Source organism: Cygnus atratus, chromosome Z (genome assembly GCF_013377495.2).
Source record: "Cygnus atratus isolate AKBS03 ecotype Queensland, Australia chromosome Z, CAtr_DNAZoo_HiC_assembly, whole genome shotgun sequence".
Lineage (NCBI taxonomy): Eukaryota > Metazoa > Chordata > Aves > Anseriformes > Anatidae > Cygnus > Cygnus atratus.
This window is the reverse complement of record NC_066396.1, coordinates 24,498,582-24,526,391: the sequence shown is the minus strand read 5'-3', so window position 1 is coordinate 24,526,391 and position 27,810 is coordinate 24,498,582. Positions and strand designations below refer to the sequence as shown.

At 39.9% G+C, this 27,810-nt stretch overlaps 2 protein-coding genes across 2 annotated transcripts in view; one reads left to right on the top strand and one right to left on the bottom strand.

The window, feature by feature from the left end:
* Positions 1 to 7,000, bottom strand: part of DMGDH (dimethylglycine dehydrogenase) — a 52,472-nt gene extending 45,472 nt beyond the window's left edge. The window contains exons 1-2 of the mRNA XM_035553642.1: positions 6,749 to 7,000; positions 5,599 to 5,764 (exon numbers count right to left, since the gene is read on the bottom strand). Coding sequence (XP_035409535.1) covers positions 5,599 to 5,764; positions 6,749 to 6,864 — 282 coding nt within the window. The 5' untranslated portion in view covers positions 6,865 to 7,000. The remainder of the gene's footprint in view (positions 1 to 5,598; positions 5,765 to 6,748) is intronic.
* An 84-nt stretch (positions 7,001 to 7,084) lies between these two features.
* Positions 7,085 to 25,768, top strand: LOC118251473 (betaine--homocysteine S-methyltransferase 1). The gene is made up of 8 exons (XM_035553602.2): positions 7,085 to 7,243; positions 10,723 to 10,855; positions 14,626 to 14,744; positions 17,924 to 18,115; positions 18,718 to 18,865; positions 19,693 to 19,875; positions 23,235 to 23,463; positions 23,960 to 25,768. The coding sequence occupies exons 1-8, from the start codon at positions 7,205 to 7,207 to the stop codon at positions 24,132 to 24,134; spliced, it is 1,218 nt and encodes a 405-aa protein (XP_035409495.1). The 5' UTR covers positions 7,085 to 7,204; the 3' UTR covers positions 24,135 to 25,768.
* The last annotated feature ends 2,042 nt before the right edge of the window (positions 25,769 to 27,810 follow it).

The window sequence follows — 27,810 nt, the reverse complement described above, 5'->3', positions numbered from 1 at the left end:
GCCTGTTGTGGCTCATCTTTCTAGTTGCACCTTCACATTTTAGACCCATTTTTTCCTTCAGATAAAATTAGCTTCAAATTGCACTTAGCAAGCTGTTTCCACTCAAATGCCATGGCCCTCCAAAAAAAATAAAATAAAAAAAAATTCCTAAGTCACTCACTGCCTGAGATGACAAATACTCAATCTCTTCAGAGTATAAGTGTCTGGCATTAGTGACTGCACAGTTTTATGCATGGTGTCAAAGTTTTTCCTACTTTTCTTCATGTGGATTTTATCTTCCTGATACCTTAAAGTTTATATACAATATCATAGCATACCAAATGAGTGAAATGACATATTTTTCATTTGTGATGGTATTTTATTCATAAATTTAGCTCTGGTTCCCTCAGTATGTTTAGTATTGTTCATTACCTAAATGTTTTAAGTTTAAAAGGTGATCATGAAAATCTGGAGGAGAAAAAAATATCCACTGAGGGCAACATTAAATGCAAAGCAAGCCCCTTGGATTCAGGAAGTCCCTGAGATAGAAAAATAATCTGGAAAAAATATTTTTTGTCCTTTTCTTATTATCATATTGTATCATCATCATATCATCCAGAGACTGGATATTTGACAATGTGTGCATTTGACCTCATTTGTTACATGTGGTTTTATGCTGTTGTGAACACTTGTATTTTATTTTCCTCAAACTAAAACCCAAGGCTGCTTCAGTAAAGAATTCGTAATTTAAAGTTGCTTGTTTTCTAAAAAAATAAGTCCCAAAGGCCTTTTTGCTATGTATAAAGAATAAAGAAATAAATTAGGCATTGAAGTATTCACATTTCTTCAGCCATTTACAATAATCTATGGGTAATTCATTCACTTGTGCCTGGAAATCATGCCACCACATATTATTTCTACTGTCCTCTTTCATTTATGTAAACATTTTCTGGTTGATCTTTTGTTATTTTTCCAAATGTAGCAATATATTTTCCAGATGTAAGGAAATTCCATTTTAGCAACCACTGTTAGTGAAGTCATCTCAACCAAAAGAAGCATTAATCACCTACAAGTTGGCTATAAAACCATATAAATTCAAGTGCATTTAATTGCAATAATTAAATCAAATCTCTGATATTTTTTTAAATAAAGAAAAAAAATTCTAAATACATTTAGTGCACTTTGGCTTCTCATGAAGAATGTTTCTGATTTCAGAAGTGTAATTAGGAGACAAATATAACCTGACTGGACTATATCAAAATTAAAGTAATAGAAACACAGAATAATTTAGACTGAATGGGGACTTCTTGAGGTCCATATCTATGCTCATGCTTTAAGCAGGGTCAGCTACGAGATCAAACCAGGTTGCCCCGGGTTTTCTCCAATCTGGAAAATCTCCAAGGACAGTGACTGCACTATCTCTATGGATAAATATTCCGATACTTTGCATTTGTCCTTGTTAAATTTCATGAAGTTTTCCTCATTCCATCCCTCCAGTCTGTCTGGGTCCCTCAACATGGCAACTCTGCCTTCTGCTGCACTGACTGGTTCCCACAGTTTGGTGTCAACTGTGAACTTGACAAGCATGCACTTTGTCACCTTCTCCAGATTATTGATAAGAATATTAAACAAGATGGGTCCAAGGACAGACCCCTGTGACGCTCCACATGTTTCCAACATTTGGGTGGGGTAAGATCCATTAACCACTACTCTCTGAGCCCAAACATCCAAGCAGAATTTTTTTTTACCTATCTAGCTCTCCCACCATACAGACCATAACATCTTAAGTTAAACACATGAATATTATGGGAGACAGTGTCTCAAGTATTGCTGAAGTCCAGGTAAGTGACATCAGCTGCTCTCCCCTTGTCCACAAATTCAGTCAATTTTAACATAGAAAGCAACTGTGTTTGGTCAGGTATTTTTTATGCTTGGCAAATCTATGCCAACTGTTCCAAATTACTTTCTTCTTTATGAGCTCAGATATGATCTGAAATTCACTCCATGATTTTTCCAGGAACCAAAGAAAGGCTAGCTGGCCTTTAGCTCTGCTGATCATCCCTTTGGATTTTTGTAAAGATGGGTATTCCCCAGCTCCACAGTATTTCAAAAATGATAAAACAGCAGCCTTGCAATGCCATCAGCAGCATTCTTAGATTCAGCCCATCTGCTCCAACGTGTTTGTGAGTCAAGTGCTCCTAACCCCCGACTTGATGATACCTGTCCACTGCTGGTAGTTCCTCTACTCCTTGAACTCTTCTTCTAAGCACAGAGGTGTGTGAAACTTTGTCAGTGAAAACTGGCAAAGAAGGCATTGAGTACTTCAGCCTTATCAGTGTCCACTGTGGCTGAATCACCACCTCATTCAGCAGCAGTCCCACATTTTCCTTGTTCAGCATTTTACTGCTGATGTAGCAGCAGAAGGCCTTGTTGGCTTGTTGTTCCTTGTGAGTCTTAACTCCAGTTGGGCTTTAGCTATTCTAACATTCCCTTTGCATGCCCATGCAGTTTTTCTAAATTACCTCTTTGCAGCTTCTTCCTGCTTCCAATTCCTCTAACTCTGCCATGAGCTTTCTGTTTAGCCTAGTTAGCCTCCCAGGACATCCACCTCTTGTCCTGAATTTCAGGATGGACTGTTCTTTTGTATGAAGAAGATTTGCCCTTGATTTTGCTCTATTTTTGTGAGACAGATGTTGTTGTTGTATATGAACTTGAGCTGGGGAAATAATTTTCTGTAGAATGGCCACTATGCTATGAAAATTGACAAAGACTTTAAAGCATTTTTATAGATGAAATTTTTTATATTTTGAAATTTTCATGTGTTCTTTTCCTTCTATTCCAATCTGTTTCAGATTTTATATTTACTTTACTATTAAACTAGCTTTCTGGAGGAAATGACATTAACACTGATACTACCTACATTCAGTCTTATTTCAAGTCTGAATGAGCCTTAACAAGTTTTTGCTTGTCTTGTGTTGTGATTTATTAACCATCAGCAGCAAAATCAACTGAATGTTGCGTGAAACAGTATTACATAATAATGATACATTACACATTTTCTTAGAAAACACCTTGTCGAAAAATAACTACACAAAAAAAACAAACTATTTGCTGAGTGAGTTATATATGCATTGTTCAGTCCTTAGAACGTCAGTGAGATTGCAAATGATTTGACTCGCAGTATACTAGAACCCTGCAAGTTCATGAAGTCTAAGTCCTGACCTAGTTTACATACATATAATAATCACTACTTTGTCATGGTTAGATGGCATAAAAAATGAGCAGCACTTACTTTCTTATTTATATCTGCTCATTATTTCTCGTTATTCTCATAGCTAATACAAAAATGTGCATGGTTTCTGTCCTGTTTTCATTTCAATAAAATGAGAGTCAGAGAAATTCATCTCAGACCTCAGAAGTGGAAGTTTTAACAGCAACACTAACAAGAATATGATCTATATAAAATGTGATCCTGGGTGCTGGCAGGACTTACTGGACTGTGAAAGAGGGAAAATCTGGTACAGTACAGCAATATCTGAACCAGGCTTTTTCAAACTGTGTGGCCGCAGGCAATATACTATGTGCTATACGACAAGCGAACTGTATGTGTAATTTTCGTCTGTACCTAGTATTATATCCCTGTGAAGAGACCACTGATAAATGCACAGTACCTACTGCAATAAAGAATTGACAGTCACAATTCTGATCTTTTTCATCATGTGAAACAGACAACAATTTTTTCATCTTCAGACACACCACTCTAATATGGAATTCAATGAAGAGCATTAGCATACCATGTATTTTATTTAATAGTTATCCATTTTTAACCTGTCTCATAACTAGGTGTCTTTCTGTGTTCATCACCCCACACTGCTGCAGCAGGTACTACAAGGCAGCCCTCTGAGTAGCCTGGTACAGGCATCTTCTCTACTGTGGTTCCTCCCTGTCTTTACAACAGAGTTCCTCACATGGTGCTCCATCACTGCGTTCACTAAAACTGAACGGGCAAAAATAATGAAGGAGAGGTTGCTTTTACATAGTTAGGAGCAATAAGCTAGAGTGAGAGAGCATATCGACAAAACATTAGAAACAAATTCCCCCATTCACAATTTTGGTTTCATATTAAATGAGGGGATTTTGATTATTTTTTTACACACATATTGTTCTGTATATGCATTGGGTAGATAGAACCCAGTCTGTGACTCTTTTATGTTTAAGTCAAATTATTTCTCTGAACATTCCATAATTATGATTCATTACACAAGATGCATGATCTGACACTTAGTATATACCATGCTGCATTCTGAACTGCATCAGCTGAGGTATGATTGTCTGAAAGAAGTGAAATTACTGATTTTGTTTTTCCCAACTTGATACAGCGTGTTTTCTTCTGTTTTGTTTGTTGAAAAGCAAGTACAATAAACATGCTTATACATTTCAGGCAGTTATTATTTTTTTTAATATTTTTTACTAACATCCTCTTTTAAGGCTCCAAAACCACAAAGTATCTGCCCTATAATATTCAAACTTGAGGCTTTCTCCTCTAGAAAGAGTGTAAGAATATAAATGGAACACAATGTGAGTCATCCTCCTTACTTTATTCCTAAAAGTTGCTCAGATATTCTAGTTGTAAGCACTGCATAAATGCTCTATTGTATTAACAGAGTTGTCCCAGAGACAGCAAGCTGTTGCTTTTATATGCGCTTTTATTACTACACACAGGGATCACTTTCTCCTAACTCCATGTGAGCGTAGATGGAAATGAATGGAAAAAGCATCTATTATTGTGGCAAGCTTTATTTTATTTCATTACACTACCTACTCCAGACATTGACACATACAAAATATGTAGTTACATACATGCATGCTATGCACCACTATATCCATGTGATTAGCATTATTATAGGAGGTGTCCCCAGCTGTCATTATTACATGTATGTCTTTTTAGTTCTTTTCCTTAGACTATAGACAAACAGTCAGCCTTACAAAACAACAGTGTACAATTGTCGGCTTTGCTCCTCCAAGACTTTTTGCAGTGTCAACAATGGTAGGAAAGAAAGCTCTTGTCTCTAATAAGAAACAATTTCTGAGACAATGATGTTCTCTAAGAACTGGACATTGATGATGGTCCTTAATCACCTCTCTTTCAGGATAATGCATATATAAAAAACAATTAAGCATAAAATAATGCCAATTTACAAATTTCTGTTTTTTTTTGCATGGTATTATAACCACTTCCAGTGATAAAGTCTGCAGTATAAACTAGATTACTTATGACATTATAACTTGTTTTTAAAAAAAATCCAAGCTGAACTAAATTTTAAAGTCTAAGTCCACTTAGCTGCCAAAAACATATAATAATATTAACAGTTATCTTCCAGTAATTTCAAAATACAATATTTGTCCCAACTTCTACAAATGAGGAAAGTATACTATGGATAGCTGAACCAACTTTTCAAAACTCACACAGCAGGTCTATACAGAGCTCAGTGCTAAAGTTTGCATCTATAAAATAATCAAGACAATCTCTGGAAAGCCAGGGAATATAAGGGTAATGAAACTTCCACCACCGTTAGATAAACTGTTGTTAATCTGAGAGATTAACAAAATGTTCCTTACTGCATGCCAAGTAGATCCTGCAGTGAGCTCAGATTTTTCCAGCAGAATGACATCCTTCAAGCCAGCCTTAGCCAAGTGATAGGCTAGGCTCACACCGACACAGCCACCTCCAATGATCACTGTGTCTGCTTTGTCTTTCCGCAAGGAAGGAGATGGATTTTCTTTCCTGGGAAAAAAGATAATTACAGACAGTTTCAGAAAGACAGTTACACATTTGTCCATCTTCATTGCTCCAATCATTACGTAACTTGGTCCCTGCTTGGGAGTCTAACTTAGAAAGTAACCTGTTCACTCTTATCTTCTTTTAAAGTAAATGCTCCTAAAGGGTTTTATACATACACAGGACTAATAAAAACTGCAAAGCAAGTTTGCTTCCGCTCACAGCTTTAAATCTTTGCTATTTGTCCCATTTACCCTTATATGTAGTCTTGTTTCAAATGAGAACCTGTACCCCTGTAACAATGCCAAGATCTGGCTTTTCAGAAGTGCGAGTGTAACACAACACAGTCTTTTAAGAATGACTACTTAGTAAAGCTCATTAACACATTTTTAAAGCGATATGTCAGCGTTCACCAACAGTGAAAATTAATATTTATTTTCAAGTTCTGTATATCTTAACGTGTTCTACTTTGCTTAAGTCAGAGCATTATGGAGACAGGTTTTTCTCAATGGCTTGCTTACACCTGCTACAACGCGGTTTCAAAACTACTGTAAGCCAGCACAACTCAGAGCTGTTACCCCGGGCAGCCCATTCGCTTCCATCTTGTGTGACCCCCCCCCCCCCCGTCGGCCGTCCCTTCCACAGAGGGCCGAGCAGCAAGCCAAGATCAGGAAACGTATCAGGATAAACAGCCAAATTAAAACCGGCCATTTTTTTGGGGTGAGCGGGGCAAGGTCAGACCTTTTACTGCAGCAGAATACTGTGAAACTACAGTACCTGTCCTTTCGGGACAGCTAATCAACACTCATTTAATTTTATCTTCCCCCTCCTTCTACGCATCTTTTTGCAGTTTGCTTTCTCAGCTTCTCCGGCAGAAAGCGATAATGTGTAACTAACTGATCTTTCACCCGTCTGCGCTCAGAAATCCGAGCTGCTAGCTGCATGCATGACGATGCACATGACAAAATGGCATTTTAAGTACAAACTCACCCGCCCTGGGTGCCCGCGCCGCAGCCGAGGGGCCGGGGGGCGGCCGCGGGCAGGGGGCAGCGGTGGCGGCGCGGGGTCGGCAGGCGCCGCAGGGCCGCCCGCAGCAGCGTGCCCATCCCGCACACGGCTCGTCCGCAACACGGAGCCGGCACACAGCCGGATCTGCGCCCCCCGCCGAGGACGGCCCCCGAGGAGGAGGAGGAGGAGGAAGGCGCCGGACCGCCCCCCTGGCCGCGGAGCCGGCTGCCCCCGCCGGGACTGGGGGCGGAGGACGAGGGGGAGGCTCCCCGAGGGGTCAGGGACCGGGCAGGGCAGGGACGGGACGGGGGTGTCGCCCGCAGCGCTGCCCACCTCCTGCCCGGGCTATAAGAGGGCGGGCGGCTCGCTGCGAGCATCCCCTGCTCCGCGCAGAGCCGTCGGACAGACTCGGGCAGCCGGCGTCCCCGGGCGAGCAAGATGCTGCCGATCGCCAAGAGCTTGAAACAGGGCAAGAGGGTAATTCCCCGCATCCCCCGCGCAGCCCCGGACCCCTGCTCCACCCCCCCCCCCTCCCCCCCGCACCTCCTCTGCTCCCTCCTTCAATATTTTTAATTTTGCAGCCTATGCTGCAAAACCCCCGCTGCTGCCAGCCCCTGCTGGAGGGGCTCGGTGTGACTGCGGGTAGGGGCGTACTGCGAGAACCTACATCACGGGCATGGTGTGCATATATACGTACGTAGTATACCCATATGGGATACCTATACACCCATATGTTATACCTATATACCTATACAGGAGCTATGGCTGTTCACCTTCGGGCCCCTGAAAGCGTTTGGACACCACTATAAGGTGGACGGATAAATTGGGTTGGAGTTAATACTGTGGCAGCTCCTGGGATCTTGGTTTCTCCGAACGCCTAGCCACCAAAGTTCAGAAGCTTTTTGCTGTATAGTGTTTGATATGCAAACTAACCTGTGCTTGCAACACATAGAAATCATGAATGTTGTAAGCGTAAGCCTTCATTGCATGGGGTTTCTGTCTCTAGCATCCTGCCAACACTATTTAAAAGCTCCAAATCGCTCTTCCCTTGATTTATATGACTGAATACCAGCAGTGTTTGTAACATGAGTGCAGTCTCCAATATATGCATGCCCTTTGCACTCTCTTTTAGCTGAAGATAAGCCAATATAAAAAGTTATTCAGGCATCAGTCATTCTGCCTGTTAAGATAAAACTTTGAGTATTGTCTAAATCAAACTCTGGCATGCACCACTACTGCTACCCAGTAGTGGGAGGGTGGGTGCAATCATATGTTCTGCCTTCCTCTCAGAAGGACAGTGTTATCATTAATAGGACACAACTGTTTTTATTCATTTTTATATGTAACATACAAGTCAGAGAACAGAAGGCCATGGGAAGAAGGCTCAGCTTTGGGCCTTTCACGTAGATCAGTTATAGCTGAAGGACTCACTGAAGATCTGAACAGCCGTTTTGAGCTGCATGTTTCTCACCACTGATGGAAAGATAGGACATTGGTAGAGCAAGAAGGCTTTACACTTGCATGGTTTGGTTACATTGCTAAAGCTGGCAGAGGGGATATCTTCATACAGTCACTTGCACTCTTTCCACGGATAGATGTATGAACTATGTGGTGCAATTTCATTCATGGTAGAAGTGAAGCAGTGAAAAGGTGGCTTAAAAGCTTCGGTTAGCATTTAACAGATACCTTTTTTCATGTTATTTAATATCAGACTTGTGCATTATGGACTGCCTGATCATATAATTTTGGTCTGGATTGGGTGTGAGCACACAGTTGTAGTTCTGTTGTACAGAACAAAACAGAGTTGATGCCAAACTTATGCTAGCTATATGTCGGTTGAGCCAATGGTATTTTATCCAGTATGGATAAGTAAAAATGGTTTGAAGAGAAGATATCAGATCTATAATATGATGTCTCAATACAGGAATTATATTTTTGCAGAATTTGAACTGAAAAAAAAGCACATTTGTATTAAGTACTTTGTGCTTTATAGTTATGTCACCTTTTATCTGCTATTAGGTGCTCTTATGCTATGTTTAATATATTGCACTACATTATATATTAAGATATCACGTACTGTTATATCATGGCTTACATTGCTTCTCTGTGTTTAAAAAAAAAAAAAGGAAGATTATTTACTGTGTAGCTTAAAAAAGCTAGAACTGTGAGGGAAAGCTGCCATTAAATCTTAGAAGTGACTTGTTAAAAAAAAATCCCTCTTAGTTGAACTGCATTGAAATATAATATCCATATATTATGTCAACATGTATCTATTACTTAATCTTCAGTTAACAAGCAATGAATGAAGTTTCTTGTATGTTCAAGATTTTTCCCTCCGCACTCCTGCATGCACTCTGCATGCTAAACTTCTGAAGCAGGCTTTGTCTGTTGTCCCTTGGCAAGCAGAGGAAGGAAAGACTCAGTCATTGGTTCCTCGGCTTCTTTTCTCTGGCTCTGTTTGAGGCATTCTGTTATAACTGCAAACTAGTTAATTGCAAGCACAATTTTTACAAAGCCTCTGGACACTTACAGATACAAGAGAGTTGCCCTCTGTTGAGGAATGACTGGTAGACTCACTGGAAATTACTGATTTTGTGGATTCAGTATTGCAGGTTGAGTTTTTCCTGGGTCCTGCTGAAATGAAAATAAAAGCTCGTGTACTTGAAGCTGTAGAGTTAATCAGGTCACTATTTAGGCAAATCCAAAACGTGCAATAGAATGGGAAGCAAAATCTGCAAGCCAACACTTGGCCAGGCTCATATGCCTGCACTCCAGCCCCATACCTTTGTTGCCATGTCAGCACCAAAACGAGTCAAAAATGCTGACCCTTTCAGCCAGTCTTTGTAGCCTCAGGGTAGCCAAACACGGCAGTGCTTGGTACTGGAGCGGGCAGAGGTGGCATGGTGCTCCTTGTTGGAAAGGCATACCTCATCCCTCCTAAAGGGCAGTGGTGGTGAGAAGTCATAGATATTTCTTTCCTGTATATACGTGATGAGATAAATGAATTAATGGAGGAGAAATTATCAAGAAAGATAGTCTATTAAAGGTTGGCGGCTAATTGTTTAAAAAAACATCCTCTTGGTGCACGAGCTACACTCAACTCTATGTCCATACGGCTTTTCTTTGTCCTACTCCCTCAGATTTCATTTAAGGCTTTTTGGAAAATTTGAACGAGCCAATGAAGCAATGAATGGAATATGAAAAATAATATAAATTATGTACAACCAATCTATATTTTTCTCATGTGTTTCATTCTACAACAACAAAAAGACTTGCCTTGTGTTAGGGTCGTTTTCAAGGCAGAAACAAGGTTAATCACAGGGTGTTGTAAGGTTTGGCGTCTTAAATTATTTCTGGGCTGTGCAAAACAAGCAGGATTTTCTTTCGTTTTCTAAGTCTAGGTAAGCAAACACAGGCCAGTGAAAACAGCCTGTCAGAAAATGGAGGCATTTTGAGGTGTCTTATTTGCTTGGAAAATGTTACATGCTTACTGTTTTATGATGCCTGTTATGTCATCTTCTGTCATGAGATACTTGTGCTGAGGCTCTGTCAAGATGACATTTGTAGCTAAAGAGCAAATGAGCTGACACTTTATATCACATATATTTTAAAGGAGAACTTGAGACTGTGGTTTATATTCATAGAGATGAAACTGAACCGTTGACTTCTAGCTCTGGGGACTATGCCTTTAGAATACAATAAAACTGACTAATGAGAAGTCCTAATACATATCCATATATTAAAGCCTGATGTTCTTATAAAACAGACCATCTACCATTTTTTCAAGAGAACTTCAAGAAGTGAATGGATTACTTTTTATTACTGTGGTAAAGACCTTTCTGGTAGCCCACAATTAATTATATTTTCTTCGTAAATACAGGAAATGACAATGAAGTCATGGAAGCTCATGAAACTGAAGAGCTGTAATTATTAATCTTTTCTCCTGCTTTCTTCAGGGTATTCTAGAGCGCTTAGATTCTGGAGAAGTTGTGATTGGAGATGGAGGATTTGTCTTTGCCCTTGAAAAGAGGGGATATGTAAAAGCTGGGCCTTGGACTCCTGAAGCAACAGTAGAACACCCAGAAGCAGGTCAGTTTACTGGGAAATGGTAATCCTATAATGAAAGCAAAATGGTTGGATAAATAATAATTATATAGGAATTTGTAGCAGATTTTAAGTATGGCTTGACAACGTGGAATTAAACACTGTTAAGAATAGCCTAAGAATGCATACACCAGAAAATCATTTTACCCCATAATCTGTCTCTAATATTGTCTAGAAGTGGTTGGCAAGGGACCAATAAGTAGTGCAAACCTCTCTAGAGTAATACCTCTCTAGAATGCTCTCTGTCTTCAATAACTTGCAGCCCAGAAACTTTTCGACACATAAGTGGTATCTTTGTGTTCAATAACATTCACTGATTGCTCTTTCATGGACTTGTCCTGTCTGTCCTAGAGCTGATGTCAAACTTATCATTCACAACATCTTGTCACAAAGAATTAGGCAGGTAATCATCTGTTTGTTTTCTGACCATTCTAGGATTTTTATATAGTTACAAGCAAATATAGCTTGTTTATTAATTCTTTCTGGAAAATGGTAGCTTCAAATAAGCAATAGAATGGGAAAGGAGTATTTGTAAGGAGTAATGTATTTGCCTCCACTATGAAAACAGGAATGATAAACCTCATAAGAACCTAACCATTCCAATAAAGCAGCACCAGTTTCTTTGTCTACACTATTTAATGGAATAACTCTTTACAGTGGAGGGGAACAAGACAAGCTTGTTGTGTTCAGAAGAGCATTTTGTCTCCGTTTTCGGTACTTGTGAGAGTTTCTGTATGGAAGCAACTTTGTAATTTTGCTTTACAAAACTGAATTGTTGGTTTCTAACAATACTGGTTACCACTTTTAGTTCTAATTACCACATCTGATAAACAGGACATAATCACAAAGCTATTCAATCTGGGAAGGGTCTATTGACTATGAGCTAATGTCAGCTGGCTTAGCCTGGACAGTCGTCCTACTAATTGCTTGCCTTGCTGAGATTCTGCTTTATGCTGGAAACGAGTTCTTGTTGTCAGACAGTGCTTCAAAGGATAAGACATGCTTTCAGTGAAATTTTGTTATTTGGTTTTCTTTGACATGTTTTATGTGAGGAAAACATCTAGATGAATTCAATATGCTAGATGAGCAAACAGATTTGCTTTAAATACCTGACTAGTTGCCATTGATTAGAGCCCAGCCACCTAAATTGCTATTGATTTGCTTGTAACTATTTATAGAACATATTGGCTATGTCTGTAACGCACTTATAACATTTTAATAAACCCTTTATAGGCTATTTATAAATATACCCTTAACTGGAAATGTGTTAATTTCTTTTAGTGCAGTGTGCTGCCTCCTCTCCATTACTGCTTTTTGCTCCTGCATGTTCAAGAGTCATGTTACTTTGAAAGCAGGTGTGAAGAACACAAGGAACAACTGGCTAGGCCAGCTGGTATAAAATCCATACAACTACCAGGCCTTCTTCTGTTTGTAAGGAGAGAGGGGAAAGGAGGGAGGTTCTTAAAATGCAGCAAGGCATGCAAAAAAAAAAAAATGTGAATCAAAAGCCATAAGAGAGGAGAAGTTCTGCAAGACTGACAAGTTCAGAAATGAGATCTAAATATTTGTTCTGAGCCAGATCGGGTATCAGAGCTACTGCTGTGCACAGGGCATATACATTTACTGCCCCCATCTCCTGTTGGATTAATTTTTTTTGCTAAATGTCCAACTCATGGTGAATTGAAAAGAAAACTCAGTGTTTTATGCCTGACTCCTAAAATGCATCAAATTATTAACAATTATTTGGCCTTACATGTGGCTGTTATCCTCATTTTTCAAATAGTGGTGGAAAATACAGCTTCAGTAACATGCTAGAAGTCACACAAGAAGTAAATTACAGGTTTTTTTTTTTTTTTTGATGGTGTCACGCACACTCTTGTTGGCTTTATAATAATGACAATGCATTCTAGCAACAAATGTTTGCCTGAGATTGAATGAGATTCAAGCTGATACTTTACTTTTAAGGACATTCTTTCTCTCCAAATGTGAACAGCAGACTCCCAAATGGATCTACATAACTGATAATCTGGGATATCAAGTTTCTTATTTACATGTGTTAGGTTGTTTCATTTACTTGCCTGTGTCACTGTCTTTATTCACACAAATCCCAAGCCTTTTTCTAGGAAAGCAACAACTTTATTTAAAGACCACACTAACACTGTGGATAAATAAAACCAATTTATTATGGAAATGTCATAGAACATTTGTGAAAGTATATGTAGATTTCCCCCCTTTTCCTACTTCTTGATTAGTTTTCATCAGTATTTTTTTATGGGGGAGAATGGAAAAACAAACTACAGACCACTAGAAATATACAGAGACAGACCTTTTAGTTGTGTTTTAATGCTTCAGGAAAAAACAATACTCCCTGCACTAGGAAATTTTTGACTTATTTTTGAAATTTTTGAGTAAAGGTTGTAAGACTGAAATCTGATTCTGATATTTCAGGCAAATTCTAGGGGCTTTTTGAACTGTAGCCATACTACGATCTGTGTTCCTGAATAGGTCTTTTTGATTGCTGGGAAAAGAAGCATTGTATTAAGTCACAGTGTTGTTAGCCAAGGCTGCAACTGAAAATGAAATGCTCTACTAGCAGAGAAAAGCGAGGAACATTACACTGTACTTCACTGAAAGTAAATGTGTAATTGTGTGTTTGGAGATTAACTCTAGCAGCTACTGTTTGAGCTTCTCTGGTGTAGAAGTCTGTGTTTGTTGTAGCTAAGGACAATAATTTTTCAATGGCATATTCACACGTTTTCCTAATGACACAGATTGTCTGTAGGCAATGAGGTATGATAAAAACAAGACTCCTGGAAAACTTCCAAACATCTGCCATAGAAACTGAAGTGTTTTCATGTCTGTATGCAATATCTAGGGAATAAATTGCTCCTGCATTTGCTATAAGCTGTTGAGCCTTTCAACTCCATTTCGCATGATTGGTAGTGTTCTGGCAATTATAATTGTTTTGTGGGTGAATACATATATATATACTTTTTATATTATATATATAAAATCAATTGACAGCTCCTGTTCTGCTCTTGTGCTGTCAGTTGTGGTGCATTGCTTACTGTGATGAAGTCAGAACTGACATAAGAGAGCCTGCTCCCACAGTTGTAATGTAGGAAACTTGTCCATTAAAAGTAACACCAGCCTTTCCTTCAAAAGAACTGTTGGCTCTGTAGTAAAATCATCATGTAACAACTTATGAGACAAATTAAGTCTGTGTTCTGATTCACTTTTTTTGGAGCAATGAATCATCTCTTAATCAAGTGTTCTTTTAGTCAGAGAGCTTTGGTCTCAGCTGAGGCTAGGTTTTGCTTGGAGAAGAAAAGTAGAAAGTACAAAGTGGATGAGATTTGATGATCTTTTTGTCTGGTATTCCTTGCTATGCTTTACTTTGCCAGTTGTCTGTTTCCCCCTCCCAAACCATGATGCGGTTCTATAAAGCGATACTGGGAGGTCTGAAGGACTGGCAAGGTGTCAGACAAAACTGAATCTACTGATGAACTAAATAGAAATCCTCAGCCATTCTTAGCAGAGAGTAACTGAGGAGAATGTCTTCTACCGAATGTTCTAAGAGTGTGAAGAAAAGGAGTTCTGCAGACTACTGCTTCTACTCTCTCACGAAGACTCTTCTCGTAAATACTGTATCACTTGTTTTACAGTAACATTAATTCAATAAGCATTCGATTTGAGGATAACAATAGTAATAACCGTTCCAAACATCTCTTCTTTGTCTCTTTAATTCTTTACAGTTCGTCAGCTTCACCGGGAATTCCTCAGAGCTGGATCCAACGTTCTGCAGACATTCACCTTTTATGCCAGTGAAGACAAACTAGAGAACAGAGGCAATTATGTAGCTGAGAAAATAACTGTGAGTAAAATACATCTACATCTATTTTGATGTAATGTGAAATAAGTGAATTAATTTCAAAGGCTCAGTAAAGAGATTATGGAGTATTTTCCATTTTTGATAACGGTTTTGATTATATTTGATGACCAAAGTATGAGATAATGCAATTTCAGAGGTAGTAACAGTAAGAAAGACAAGGTTAAATGCAAAAACAAACAAAAACACACCAAAAAAAAAAAAAAACAGTACAAGGATGAAGAGAGGAAGGAGGATGTCCACGTCATATTTTTTTCAGCTGAAGAGATTGGATTACTGGAGTTTTCACACACAGAGTACGGGGAGAACTAAGAGCACAGGGAGAAAAATCAGTTAGGGAAAAAATACTTTAACACCTAGAGAGACAAATCAACTGCAAAAAATGGTGAAGAATTCTAGAAAACAACTTGCTAGTACGAGTGGAATGTTCACAGAATCACAGAATGTTTTGGGTTGGAAGGGACCTTAAAGACCACCCAGTTCCAAGCCCCTGCCATGGGCAGGGACACCTCCCACCAGACCAGGTTGCCCAAAGCCCCATCCAGCCTGGCCTTGAGCACCTCCAGGGATGGGGCATCCACAGCTTCTCTGGGCAACCTATGCCAGTGCCTCGCCACTCTCTGGGTGAAGAATTTCTTCGTTATTGCTAATCTAAATCTCCCCTCTTTTAGTTTAAAGACATCACTCCGTGTCCGATCCCTACACTGCCTGACAAAGAGTCCCTCCCCAGCTTTCCTGTAGGCCCCCTTTAGGTACTTGAAGCCTGCTCTATGGTCTCCCCAGAGCCTTCTCTTCTCCAGGCTGAACAGCCCCAACTCTCTCAGCCTGCCTTAACAGGAGAGGTGCTCCAGCCCTCTGATCATCTTTGTGGCCGTCCTCTGGACTCATTCTACTAAGTCCATGTCCATCTTGTGCTGGGAGTCCCACAGCTGAACGCAGGGCTCCAGGTGGGGTCTCACGAGAGCAGAGCGTGAGAATCACCTCCGTTGCCCTGCTGACCATGCTACTTTTGGTGCAGCCCAGCACGCAGCTGGCTTTCTGGGCTGCAAGCACACATTTCCAGCTCATGTTGAGCTTCTCATCAACCAACACCCCCAGGTCCTTCTCAGGGCTGCTCTCCATCCATTCCCTGCCCAGCCTGTGTTGGTGCTTGGGATTGCCTCAGCCCAGATGCAGGGCCTTGCACTTGGCCCTGTTGAACCTCATGAGGTTCGCAAAGGCCCACCTCTCAGGCCTGCCCAGGTCCATCTGGATGGTATTCCTTCCCTCCAGTGTGTCCACTGCACCACTCAGCTTGGTGTCACCGGCAAACTTGCTGAGGGTTCACTTGATTCTACTGCCCTTGTCACTGACAATGTTAAACAGCACAGGTCCCAGTACTGACTCCTAAGAAACACCACTCATTACTGATCTCCACCTGGACATTGAGCTGTTGACTGCAGCTCTTTGAGTGTCACCATCCAGCCCATTCCTTACCCACCAAGTGGTCCTTCCATCAAATCCATGTCTCTCCAATTTAGGGACAAGGATATCATGGGGGACAGTGTTCAATGCTTTGCACAAGTCCAGGTAGATGATATCAGTTGCTCTTCCCATATCCACCAATGTTGTAACCCTGCCATAGAAGGCCACCAGACTTGTCAGGCACCATCTGCCCTTAGTGAAATCACATTGGAATCCTGGATTGCCTATGCCCTGCTGTGCTGTCCCTCCAAAAGATATCAGGGTGGCTGAAGTCCCCCATGAGAACCAGGGCTTGTGAATGTGAGGCTGATGCTGTGTGTTTATAGAGGGCCTCACCTGCTTGGTCTTCCTGGTCAGGTGGCCTGTAGCAGACCCCAACTACAATGTCCCGTGTCCCTGCCCTCCCTGTGATGCTGACCCACAAGCTCTGTCAGCTCCTCATCCATCCCCAGGCAGAGCTCCACACACTCCAGCCTCTCATTGACATAGAGGGCGATGCCCCCTCCTCCTCTCCCCTGCCTGTCCTTCCTAAAGAGCCTGCATCCGTCCATTACAACACTTCTGTCATGGGAGCCTTCCCACCATGTCTCCGTAATGCCAGTGAGGTCACAGCCCTGCAGGCATGTGTATGTCTCTAACTCCTCTTGTGTATTGCCCATGCTACCTGTGTTAGCATAGGGACATTTGAGCTGGGCCCCTGATGAAGCTGACTTACTGGCTGGAGTGGCAGGAATTCCTTCGTGCTGCTGTTAAAAACGTGCTGCCATCTTTTAACACCATTTCTTCAGTAAAGTAAAAACTCAAAAATCCAGGGAAGGCTCTGTGGCCAATATTGCCCTCTTCAGGCGTAAAGGTAATCTGGCACAGCAGCAAAGTATAATGTTGGTGTTTTCTAATGCTGTGCACTGAGGAGCTGTAGGATGCTGGGTGCCTTCACTAGATGCAGGGCACAGCTCCACTTTTGGCATCAACATTTCTAGATGGTTCTTTTGAGTCTAGGAAATTTGGCATTGGGAATTTTCTCTGATCCTTTCCTTTGGTCATATTGTTTGTTTCAGCCTCTGGAAAACAGAGAAGATTCTCCAAACAGCAGAGTGAAAAGAATATATTTTTATATGTGAAGATATACCAGGCCAGAAATTAGAACAATCTGGACACTAGGGAAACAATTGTGGCTTAAAATTAAGAGATCACTTTTACCCTAATACTGTTGCACATATCAGTATGAAATATATAGCATTATTCTCAAATCATCATATTTGACACTAGCTCTCAGCTATCTGGGCTGCTTGTTTAACAAAAATAAGCACATCTGTTATACAAGTATGAAAGCCTAATTTTTATACTTCTTTCTAGCTAATAACAAGATTAGAGCCTGTTTCTGTACAGAGGATATAAGTAATTCTGAGTAGGATGAATCATAATTCTTCATATTTTAAGGGGCTAAAAACACTGGTCATTACAAATACTGAGATACTCTGCACAGCTTAGAAGATATTGATGTGGGAATGATTCCAAAGAGGGTGGTTCTGCTTCACTGGGTGGAATTTCTGGGGGAAGATCTTCCTGATCAAATTTAAAAAATACTTTTAAATTCTAAGTGAATGTGAGGTCAATATGGGCTTTGATTCTTTTGTCCTCTTCTGTGCTCCATGCATATCTCTGACCAGGTAAAACTGATGTAATCTGTATTCATACAGTGCCAGAAAGTGAATGAAGCTGCTTGTGACATTGCAAAAGAAGTGGCTATTGAAGGTGATGCTTTAGTGGCTGGAGGAGTCAGTCAAACACCATCATACTTAAGCTGCAAGGATAAAGCAGAGGTTAAAGCAGTTTTTCGAAAGCAACTAGATGTCTTCATGAAGAAGAATGTGGACTTCTTAATTGCAGAGGTAAGACTTAAACAGAAAAAAAAAAAAAAGCATATGCCTTCAACTGGTACAGTGTTAACTTTCAGACATGTAGTCTACTTCAGGGAATAAAGTATATACTGGTTCCTCCTTTAAAATTTTATGCTATTCTTTTATTCTAGTAGTATCAGAATTCTTTGTAAATGCCTAGAAAAATCTGCAAGTGTTCAAGAATGGGACATTGAATCCTAAATTTCTATCTCAGTCAAGTCAAATTCTATACTGGCACAAAAAGAATAGGTGAATGTGATCTTAACTAGTTCCAGTTTCCTCCTGTACTCTGAACAACCAAACTGTGGTGACTAATCTACATGAAACTAGCTCATTGGGAGTGAGTCCCTGATTAACTCTCTACGTGGACATTCCTACTCTGGAGCAAGAGTGCCTTTATTTTTTTAGTTTCACTAACTAACTCTTTAAAATCCTTTTTTTTTTTTTTTTTTTTTTTTTTAACTGTGTGGTCAGTGAACTCAATAGAAGTCTTAGTGTAAGTCATTGTATTGCTAATGAGTCTGGGGTCTGGATTAATGTGCTTATGCTTCATCTCCAACAAATGAAACTAGCCGAGTTTAAATTTCTTTCAGTATTTTGAGCATGTTGAAGAAGCTGTCTGGGCAGTTGAAGTCCTGAAAGAATCTGGCAAGCCAGTTGCAGCTACGATGTGCATTGGTCCAGAAGGGGACATGCATGGCGTGCCCCCAGGACAGTGTGCTGTCCAACTGGTAAAGGCTGGTAAGAATGTGTTTTAACCGGCCCTTTAAAAGTATGGTATAAAACGAATTTCTTTGGCTCGCATTTACTTGAGATACCCATCCATGTAATTAGCTTCCTGATTACATCTGCAGATATAAAAAGTCTCTGTGTTTACTTTGCTAGAGCAGTCTTTTCAAAAAAATAAAAAAAATAAAATAAACCAACCAACAAAGAAAAAAAAAACACATAAAAGTGCAGCTATTAAATCTTTATTATCCAGGGTGGTATTGGGAGTAGAAGCCACAGGTAGCTGATATTGCATAGGGAAAAAAGCTAAACCTATTGCAGTTTGGATACAGAATCAGCCCCAAGTTCTGTGCTCAGAATTAAGAAACATAAGCAGAATCCAATGCAACCTTTGATTCTCCACTCATGTTTTAAGAAATGTCTGGAGCACAGTTCAAATCCAGGATGAGAATGGGGTTGAAAAAATATGTCCTTTTGCCTATCAAAGGACATGTTTTCTGGAGGACAAGGGGAAGGACAGAAGGCATGAATCAACGGCATGATGGTTGGTACAAAGGTTTTTACTGTATCTATCCTGAGCTACTCTTTTCCTTTGGAGTTAGCATTCGTAAGCAAAGGCAGAACTTGTGTCAGGAACCAGCTAGCTAATTGCATTTGTGGCTGTGGATGTTACTCACTGTGGTGTTTCCTCTGGAAGGTAAAGAGGAGTGCAGCTGAGATGTAAATGCTCTGATCAGGAGAGCAGAGGCTGGCTCTAAGCATGGAGTGCTGTGGCTGAGAACTTTCACCCCCTCCTTCCCAGGGAGATGTGACTTGAATAATTATTTTCTTCCTCACAGGTGCTTCTATTGTGGGAGTCAACTGCCATTTTGATGCAGATACTTGTCTGGAAACTGTGAAACTGATGAAAGAGGGCTTGCAGGCTGCTAAACTGAAAGCCCACCTGATGTCTCAACCACTTGCTTTCCATACACCTGATTGTGGGAAGCAGGGATTTATTGATCTTCCCGAATTTCCATTTGGTAAGACAAGGGTATCTCTTTTTTATTGGCTGTTTCTTTTTTCTCTATTTTTTTTTTTAGAAAAATTGAAACTGCAGTTTATCCTCCTGTACAATAGTATTAGTCCCTATTATCTTGTCTAGCACTGTGCTTAGAGGAACTGCAGCGTACTGTTAGGTGAAAGATCATCCACATAGTGAAAGTACTTCAACAGTATCATAGTATGTGAATGACAGTAAAATTATAATGAAAATTGTTCAGATGCCACAACCTAAATGCCATTAAAAGTATAGTTCTTCCTCATGCTATAGAGCCTTGTTCAGAACAGCTGTAAAACAGCTCAAAGAAATGGACAAGCTCCGGACTTCAAATACCTTTGAACTGGAGCTCCCCCATGTTCTGGTTTGTGACATCTATCCCACAAGCCCTATAATGTTTATCTTTATAAGAATTTAATGTCCAGCACATACATGGAAATAGATCATTAGTACAGGTGAATGATTACTGCAACTCAGTCTTGCAAACTATCTAATTTGAGATTAGAGAGAAACTGGAAACAATGTTTTCCTAGATGTAGCTAACAAATGAGTTAGCAGTTTGGAGATGGATTCACCACTGTTATGCTCAGGAGAAATTCTACAGAGACTGAAAGGCTCATTCAGTTTTGTATTTCGAGCTTATTTGCACCTGGGATGTAGAAGATCACATCTTCCTAAGATGAGAGGACAAAATCAGCCAAAACATTTTTATTTTGATTAGAAAAATACCTTTCTTTTCAAGTACCATGCACCCTTCTTTTCAAGATCAGTCTATAACATAACGTATTGAAACAATTGAAACTTGAGTTTGTAGCAAAAACTAAGAGAGAGATGAGATTTTTAGGAAGGTCTCTTGGTCTCTCTCTCTCTTTTTTTGACTTCCTCTCTTTAAATAAAGGAAAGAAAGAATGAAGCCTGAGGCTTTCATTAGATGATAATAATGCGTCTAAATTCTGAAAATATTCTGGAATATTTCAAAGTGTCAGGACCTCATTTGTGCTATTCATTCTTTCATATAACTCCTCTGATTGCAAGCAAAAAAGATAGAACAGATGCAGTAAGTAATCAAGTGAACTGAAGGATTCACTATTTGGTTTGTTGTGGTTCTTGGCTTGTCTGTATAAGCAGTCTGTATGAGATCTCAATTTTTTAGAAATTTCATGACTCAGTTGGAAAAGCCTGGTTCTGTGAATATTTTCAATACCCAGATCAATTGATGCCAGATAAGCACTTTGATAAATGATTGTTAAACTAACCCATTTTTTTTTGTGTGTGTGTGTGAAAGACTGTGCAGAAGAGGCATTTAGATGTTTGAAGTATGCATACCCTCTGTAAAGACCAAAACCCCAGTTTCTAGAAAAGAATTGTCTATGTTGTATTCGCAAACTCCAGCGTCAGCTGCCAGCAGTATTTGTTTATCATTAGCAATTTTTTCGGTTTTCTGTGTCTTCCTTTTAACTGTAATTGCCCTCAAATGTTAAGGAATGACAGTGTTTTAGAAAGGAATGTGCTGGTCAGTTATCTCATAACTAGATACATGGAGGGGCTAAATCTAGGAACTGATTACAATCTTCACATTCCAAAGTTTATGAAAACTTCAATCTCTTTTTATCATATATAACCAAATTGTTAAGCTAGGGATATACAACTCTGAGTAAAGCCAAGAAAATAAATTCTGTAAAATGACAGGAGTGGAAAATAAAATGTTAAACAATTTTCGGGAGGGTAAAAAAATACAACAACAAAACATGATGTGTAATGTATGTGGAAACTTCTTTTCATTGAATATTGTTTGCTTTTAATCATCATATTCCACCACATGAGTAGCCAGTTTGTACAGAGGGGTCTATCCATGTTTCTTTCTATCCATGTTTCGAGAGGTTAGGCTCTTGCTGTCCTTATGCTTACGATGCATAAAGGACTGATTTTGACAGTGTGGGTGATGGAGAAAACAGTGAAACATTCTATACTGTTCCCCTGGAGCTTAGTTGCTTATACATGTATCAGCTGCATGAAGGATGATGCATTCTTACCATTCATCACTTTGTATCAATTTTGCATTTGCTTTTTAATGATATATAAGAGACAAGGAAATCATTGACAGGACTGAACACAAACAAAAATGTATGTGAAAACACAAACAAAATGTATGTGAAAAGCTTTCTAAGATAGTTTCATTTGCTTTTTTTTTTTTTCCTCACTATTAGACTATCTTAATTTCCTCTGTCCAGCCCCTCCATGTGAGACTACCTTTTTATTGAAAAACACTTTTTTTTCCTTCTGTTTCTTATTTTCTGACCCCTATTTAACTACTCATTGGACTTTAATCAGTTCTGCTTTTTGTCAGCTTCTTGCTTGCTAGGCAGTTCTGGGACAGGGTGTAGGTAGAAGAATCCTACCTCTATGCAGAGGTGACAGAGCCTTACTTCCTCTCCACAGCTTGTTTGCCTAGGGGAGTGTTCTGTGGCCTGACATCACACTGTTCTCCCCTCATAACCTTGCTAGTTAATTTCCTGCAGGTGTGCATAAAGAAGCAGGAGGATTTACCTCCTGTATTTTTACTCCTCCAAGTTCCTTTTCCAGTCCTTGGTCTTTTCTTTTCCATTCTGCCACTTGTTGCGCTTCTTTCCCACTCTGGTGTGCTTTTCTTTGTTCTTTTCATCCTCTGTTTGCTGCTTTCCTTCCACAAGTCTTTCCTCTCAGCTCTGTTGTCCCTCCATTCTGCTCACCACTGGGCGAGGGGCTCAAAAGAAATGTGTCATCTACACAGAGGATTTTCCACAAGGAAGGAAGTGGCATGTGGCAGCAAACTGCTTATGGATGGGAGTATAATTAATTAAGGGATGGGCTAAGAAACAACTGGCTGCCACTAGCTGATCGTGGAAAAAAAAATTTAGTAAGCACTCCTGAGGAATAACAAGCAAGCTTATTGCTGTTGCAGGTAGTCCAGTACCCTCTCCTCTCACAGATTAGAGTTCAATAATCAGGTTTCCCACTTATTGATAGGTCACTGAAAATGTAACACTGAAAGTGCTCTAATACTCCTGTTCTGAACTCTAGCAGAACGGCAAGCACGAGGCCCAGGGCTTGGTCAGTCTCAGAGGACGTGAGGTGCTGTTTTGCAAGAGCAAAAAAGCTTAGAACAAACATAGCTCAGTAATGCTTAACAGAACCTAAAATCTAGACTTCCAAAAATTTGCATCATCAGTTTTAGCTCAGACAGTTCAAACATCTACAGCCACTTTTGCAAACAGTGTGCAAGTGTTTCAACAATGTGATTCCTTACTGAAAAACTGCAGAAATGGAGTGTGCTGGATGCCTAAACTATGAATGTCTTTGCAGCTCTGGAGCCAAGAATTGTCAGTAGATGGGATGTTCAAAAATATGCAAGAAAGGCCTATGACTTAGGCATTCGTTACATTGGAGGCTGCTGTGGATTTGAGCCATACCACATCCGAGCAATAGCTGAGGAACTGGCTCCTGAAAGGGGATTTTTGCCAGAAGCTTCTGAGAAACATGGTAGCTGGGGCAATAGTCTGAGCATGCATACCAAACCCTGGGTCAGAGCAAGGTATGTATATGTGAACTGGAAAGTACACCAACACAACCCTTGCTTAGGCTTACATTTGTCCATGCAGCAGACTGGCTTAACTGATACGGAGGTTTTCTTTATGTTAATAATTTGGAGGAATTAAATCTGATCTGGGAATAATGAAAGAGGTGCAGGGGCAGCAGAAGATTCCCAGAAGTTCTCACACACCCCCTTTAAAATGAAGAGTTGGTCGTAATTAATGTGAAAGTAATTCATGAAAGTTAAGATGGAAACCTAACAGACTATGGTAGAACAGCTCCTAATGGTGAGTGGCTTACAGTGTTCCTTTTGAGGGTGAAAAGATACTTTTTAGATGTGTGGCATTTCTTTGCATGCTTTAATTCATCTTTCTGCATCTGAACACAAAATCAGCCTGTGCAAGTCAGATGACCCTTTGTAATAATGATTTAAGCCACAGTTCCTTTAGTATTGTGAGGCGCTGGAACAAATACTATATTTATTTTTATTTATTTAGGGCAAGAAAAGAGTACTGGGAGAATTTGAGGCCTGCCTCAGGCAGGCCATATTGTCCTTCATTGTCAAAGCCAGACGGCTGGGGAGTGACCAAAGGAGCCAAGGAGCTGATGCAGCAGAAAGAAGCAACAACTGAACAGCAGTTGAAGGAGCTCTTCCAGAAACAGAAGTTCTAATCCACTGCAGTTGTCTGAATGTTAGGATGTTAGAACATCTCATGCTTCATAAGAAAATCTATGAAGATGAATACCCTGTTAATTTATCAGTTAACATGTAATGAAAGAGACAAAATGCATAGAGAATGTGATTATAGATTAAATATATGAAGCTTTGATAATAAAGTCTTTCTCTGGTCAAATAGTTTAGAAGGAGATTTGGATTCTTATAACAATTGGGCTTCTGTTAGCTAGGTGTCACTTATTGGGTAGACATAGAAATACACGGAAAGTAATAATTGGCTCAACTGGCCTGTGCATAAAGGAGAAAGCCACCTCTAAATGGACTATCAATGGACTTCCACTCTTGAGACTGTTTTCTGTTTGGAATTATGTAGGAGCTTTCTCAGACCTCAGCGTTTGCTGAAGGCCACTTCAGGCATGCACAAGCTGCCAGTGCTTCAGACAGAGTTATCTGTAGTCACTTACTTTACTTAAAGAGAACAAAAGTATATTGGAAAATATATCTTACAATGGAATCAAAAGATAAGAATGAGATCTTGCAGGAATTTCTTACATGCAGGAGAAAGGTTCAGAGAAAACTTAGGATGCGAAAATGACAAGTAAATAATTCATTGTTTTTGTCCTAAGTTATCATGTTCACAAAACTTTATTCCTTTGGAGACTGTGAGGCATAAGAGATTATTCTGAAATTATATATTAAAAAATGAATAAATTAAAAATAATATGACGGAATAGTACTGTATTATCTTCACACTTCAAATCATATGAACTCAAACAGAGTAACATAATTCAAGTAAACAACTGTCATTGTCAAATGCTCCAGCTGATTTCTGGATATCTCATTTGAAACACTTGGTTTTATTAAAAATCGAGTATTCTATAGAACATTAGCAATAAGAAGGTGTGAAAACCCTGTTAGGTAACAGAATCATCCATATAAGTTTAAAAAAAGGAAAGAAAAATTGAGCGGTAAATTTGCTGAGAAGGGTTTTCTTAGGAAAGGTATCTCTATGCTTGGAAACCATGAAGGACATATTTCCATAGTTTATTTTTGTGAAATACTACACAATTGAGAGTTCTGTCTGAAATCTCATTCCCACCCATCCTGCATTAGAGCCACTGCCTTCCTTTATGAAAATATTCTTGAAGTTAGAATATTGAAAGCCTTAGTTGGGCTACTTTTTATGTATAAGATTATTTCATTATTTCTATATCCATGCTGATATTCAGAAGTCCAAGAAACATTTCAATATGCAACACTTTACTGGGAAACTTCAAATATATTTTTCAGGCTGTTATTGGCATGCAAATTTTAGAGAAAGTCATCTGCTTTCACCATGTCTTTAGCAGATTGAAATAAATGCGACCTGGAAATTTTGGCTAAAAGCCAAAAGCAGACAAATCAAGAAAGTGAATATTTTTAAATGTAGACTATTTTGGAAAGCATCCATTTACATATATGTGCATTACATTAAACTCCTTTCCTTCCTAAACCCTTTTGGAAGTTCTCCCTGCAGAAAATGCAACTATGCAAAATCTATGAACCAAAAAAGCCATCTCTTTGATCACCACCAAAATGATCACAGCATTAAAAATGTATGCATGATGAAGTGGCTAAAATACAAGCTACAATTGCTAAGGAAGTGTTTTGTGCAATCATTACCAGTTTAGGAACTTCCCGTAGGAAAAGATGCAGCTTGACCATCATACTGTATAGGAACAGCTGGACTGACTTTTTTTTTTTTTAAAGCCCAAACATGCAAAACTTTGTATTGAAGTGAGTGAATTGTCGAGGGTGGAAGGGCCTTGCAGAGAGATCTGGACAGATTGGAGAGCTGGGCAATCACCAACCGCATGAAGTTTAACAAGAGCAGGTGCCGGGTCCTGCACCTAAGAAGGGGCAACCCTGGCTATACGTACAGACTGGGTGACGAGATGCTGGAGAGCATCCCCGCAGTGAGGGATCTGGGGGTTGTGGTTGACAGCAAGTTGAATATGAGCCAGCAGTGTGTCCTGGCAGCCAGGAGGGCCAACCGTATCCTGGGGTGCATCAAGCACGGCATTGCTAGTCGGTTGAGAGGAGAGATTGTCCCGCTCTACTCTGCGCTGGTGCAGCCTCACCTCGAGTACTGTGTGCAGTTCTGGGCACCACAGTACAAAAAGGACGTGAAACTGTTGGAGAGTGTCCAGAGAAGGACTACGAAGATGGTGAAGGGCCCAGAGGGGAAGACGTATGAGGAGCGGCTGAGGTCACTGGACCTGTTCAGCCTGGAAAAGAGGAGGCTGAGGGGAGACCTCATTGCAGCCTACAGCTTCCTCATGAGGGGGAGCGGAGGGGCAGGCACCAATCTATTCTCTCTGGTGACCAGCAATGGTTGGACCAGGTGATCTTGAAGGTCTTTTGCAACCTTAATGGTTCTGATTCTATGACCTGAGGAAATGGAGTCAAGCTGTGACAGGGGAAGTTCAGGCTGGACATCAGGAAGAGGTTCTTCACCGAAAGGGTGGTTGCACACTGGAACAGGCTCCCCAGGGACGTAGTCACTGCACCAATCCCGTCAGAGTTTAAGAAGTGTTTGGACTGTGATCTCAGTCATATAGTCTGAATTTCTGGGGACACCTGTGTGGAACCAGGAGTTGGACTGGATGATCCCTGTGGGTCCCTTCCATCTTGGGATATTCTATGATTCTGTGATTCTATGACTTGACAATATAGAACATTTAAGAACCATAAGATTTAAGATAACAATCAAATATTATTTTAAGGACTTACTTTTAGATACCCAGTTTAAAAAGGACCAAATTTTAATAACCAGTAATGATGATGAGAAACACTGAGGAGTTTAAAAACCATTCAAAAGGAGACCTGGCCCAAGGGTAAAGGTGCATGATGCCTGTTTGATTGTTATCTCAAACTGGCCTTAGAAAGAAATTGACCAGGTGCTTTATTGATCACTACAGAACCCTCAAACTCTACAGGAAAACAAACAGACAAAAACCAAACATAAACAAAAATCCTGCAGAAAAGCCAACAAAGTTTTATTTCCCATTTCTTTCTGTGTAACGTCTGAGTGAGGGGTTAAGGAGCTGTTAGATTTTTTAAAGCTTTCTAATGCTTTATTATATGACTAGTTAAGGAAATAAGATGGACCAAGAGCACAATCCTAGGAAATTTGTTTCCCTAGGAAGCCTGTCTGAAAACTTTGATAATTAGAAATGAAATGGGCTTCAGGCAGCCACAGGCTCTATTTAGTACCCTAAGGCAGGATCAGCTGTTCATAGGATACATTTGTATCAACTGTTTGGAAAGGCACCTAACCATAGAGACTCTGTGCCAACCTCACCCAATATGGTTACTTCCCTTGTCTTAAGAAATTGTTCTTAATTTGGTGACCCTTCTTGAGCAGCGGGGTTGGACTAGATGATCTCTGGAGGTCACTTCCAACCTCAACCATTCTGTGATTCTGTGATTAATCTGAATACTCCTTGATATAATTTGAATATACCATGATGGAATTTTAATCCATTATTTCTTTCCAGATCATTATAGACATGAATTTATTCCCCTTGTCTTCCCTGAAGCCTTTTATACATTTGAAGATTCATATACATTCTTTCTTTCTCTCTTCTGATTGAGAGACCCTGTTTGTCCATTCTTTCTCTGTGGCTTCTG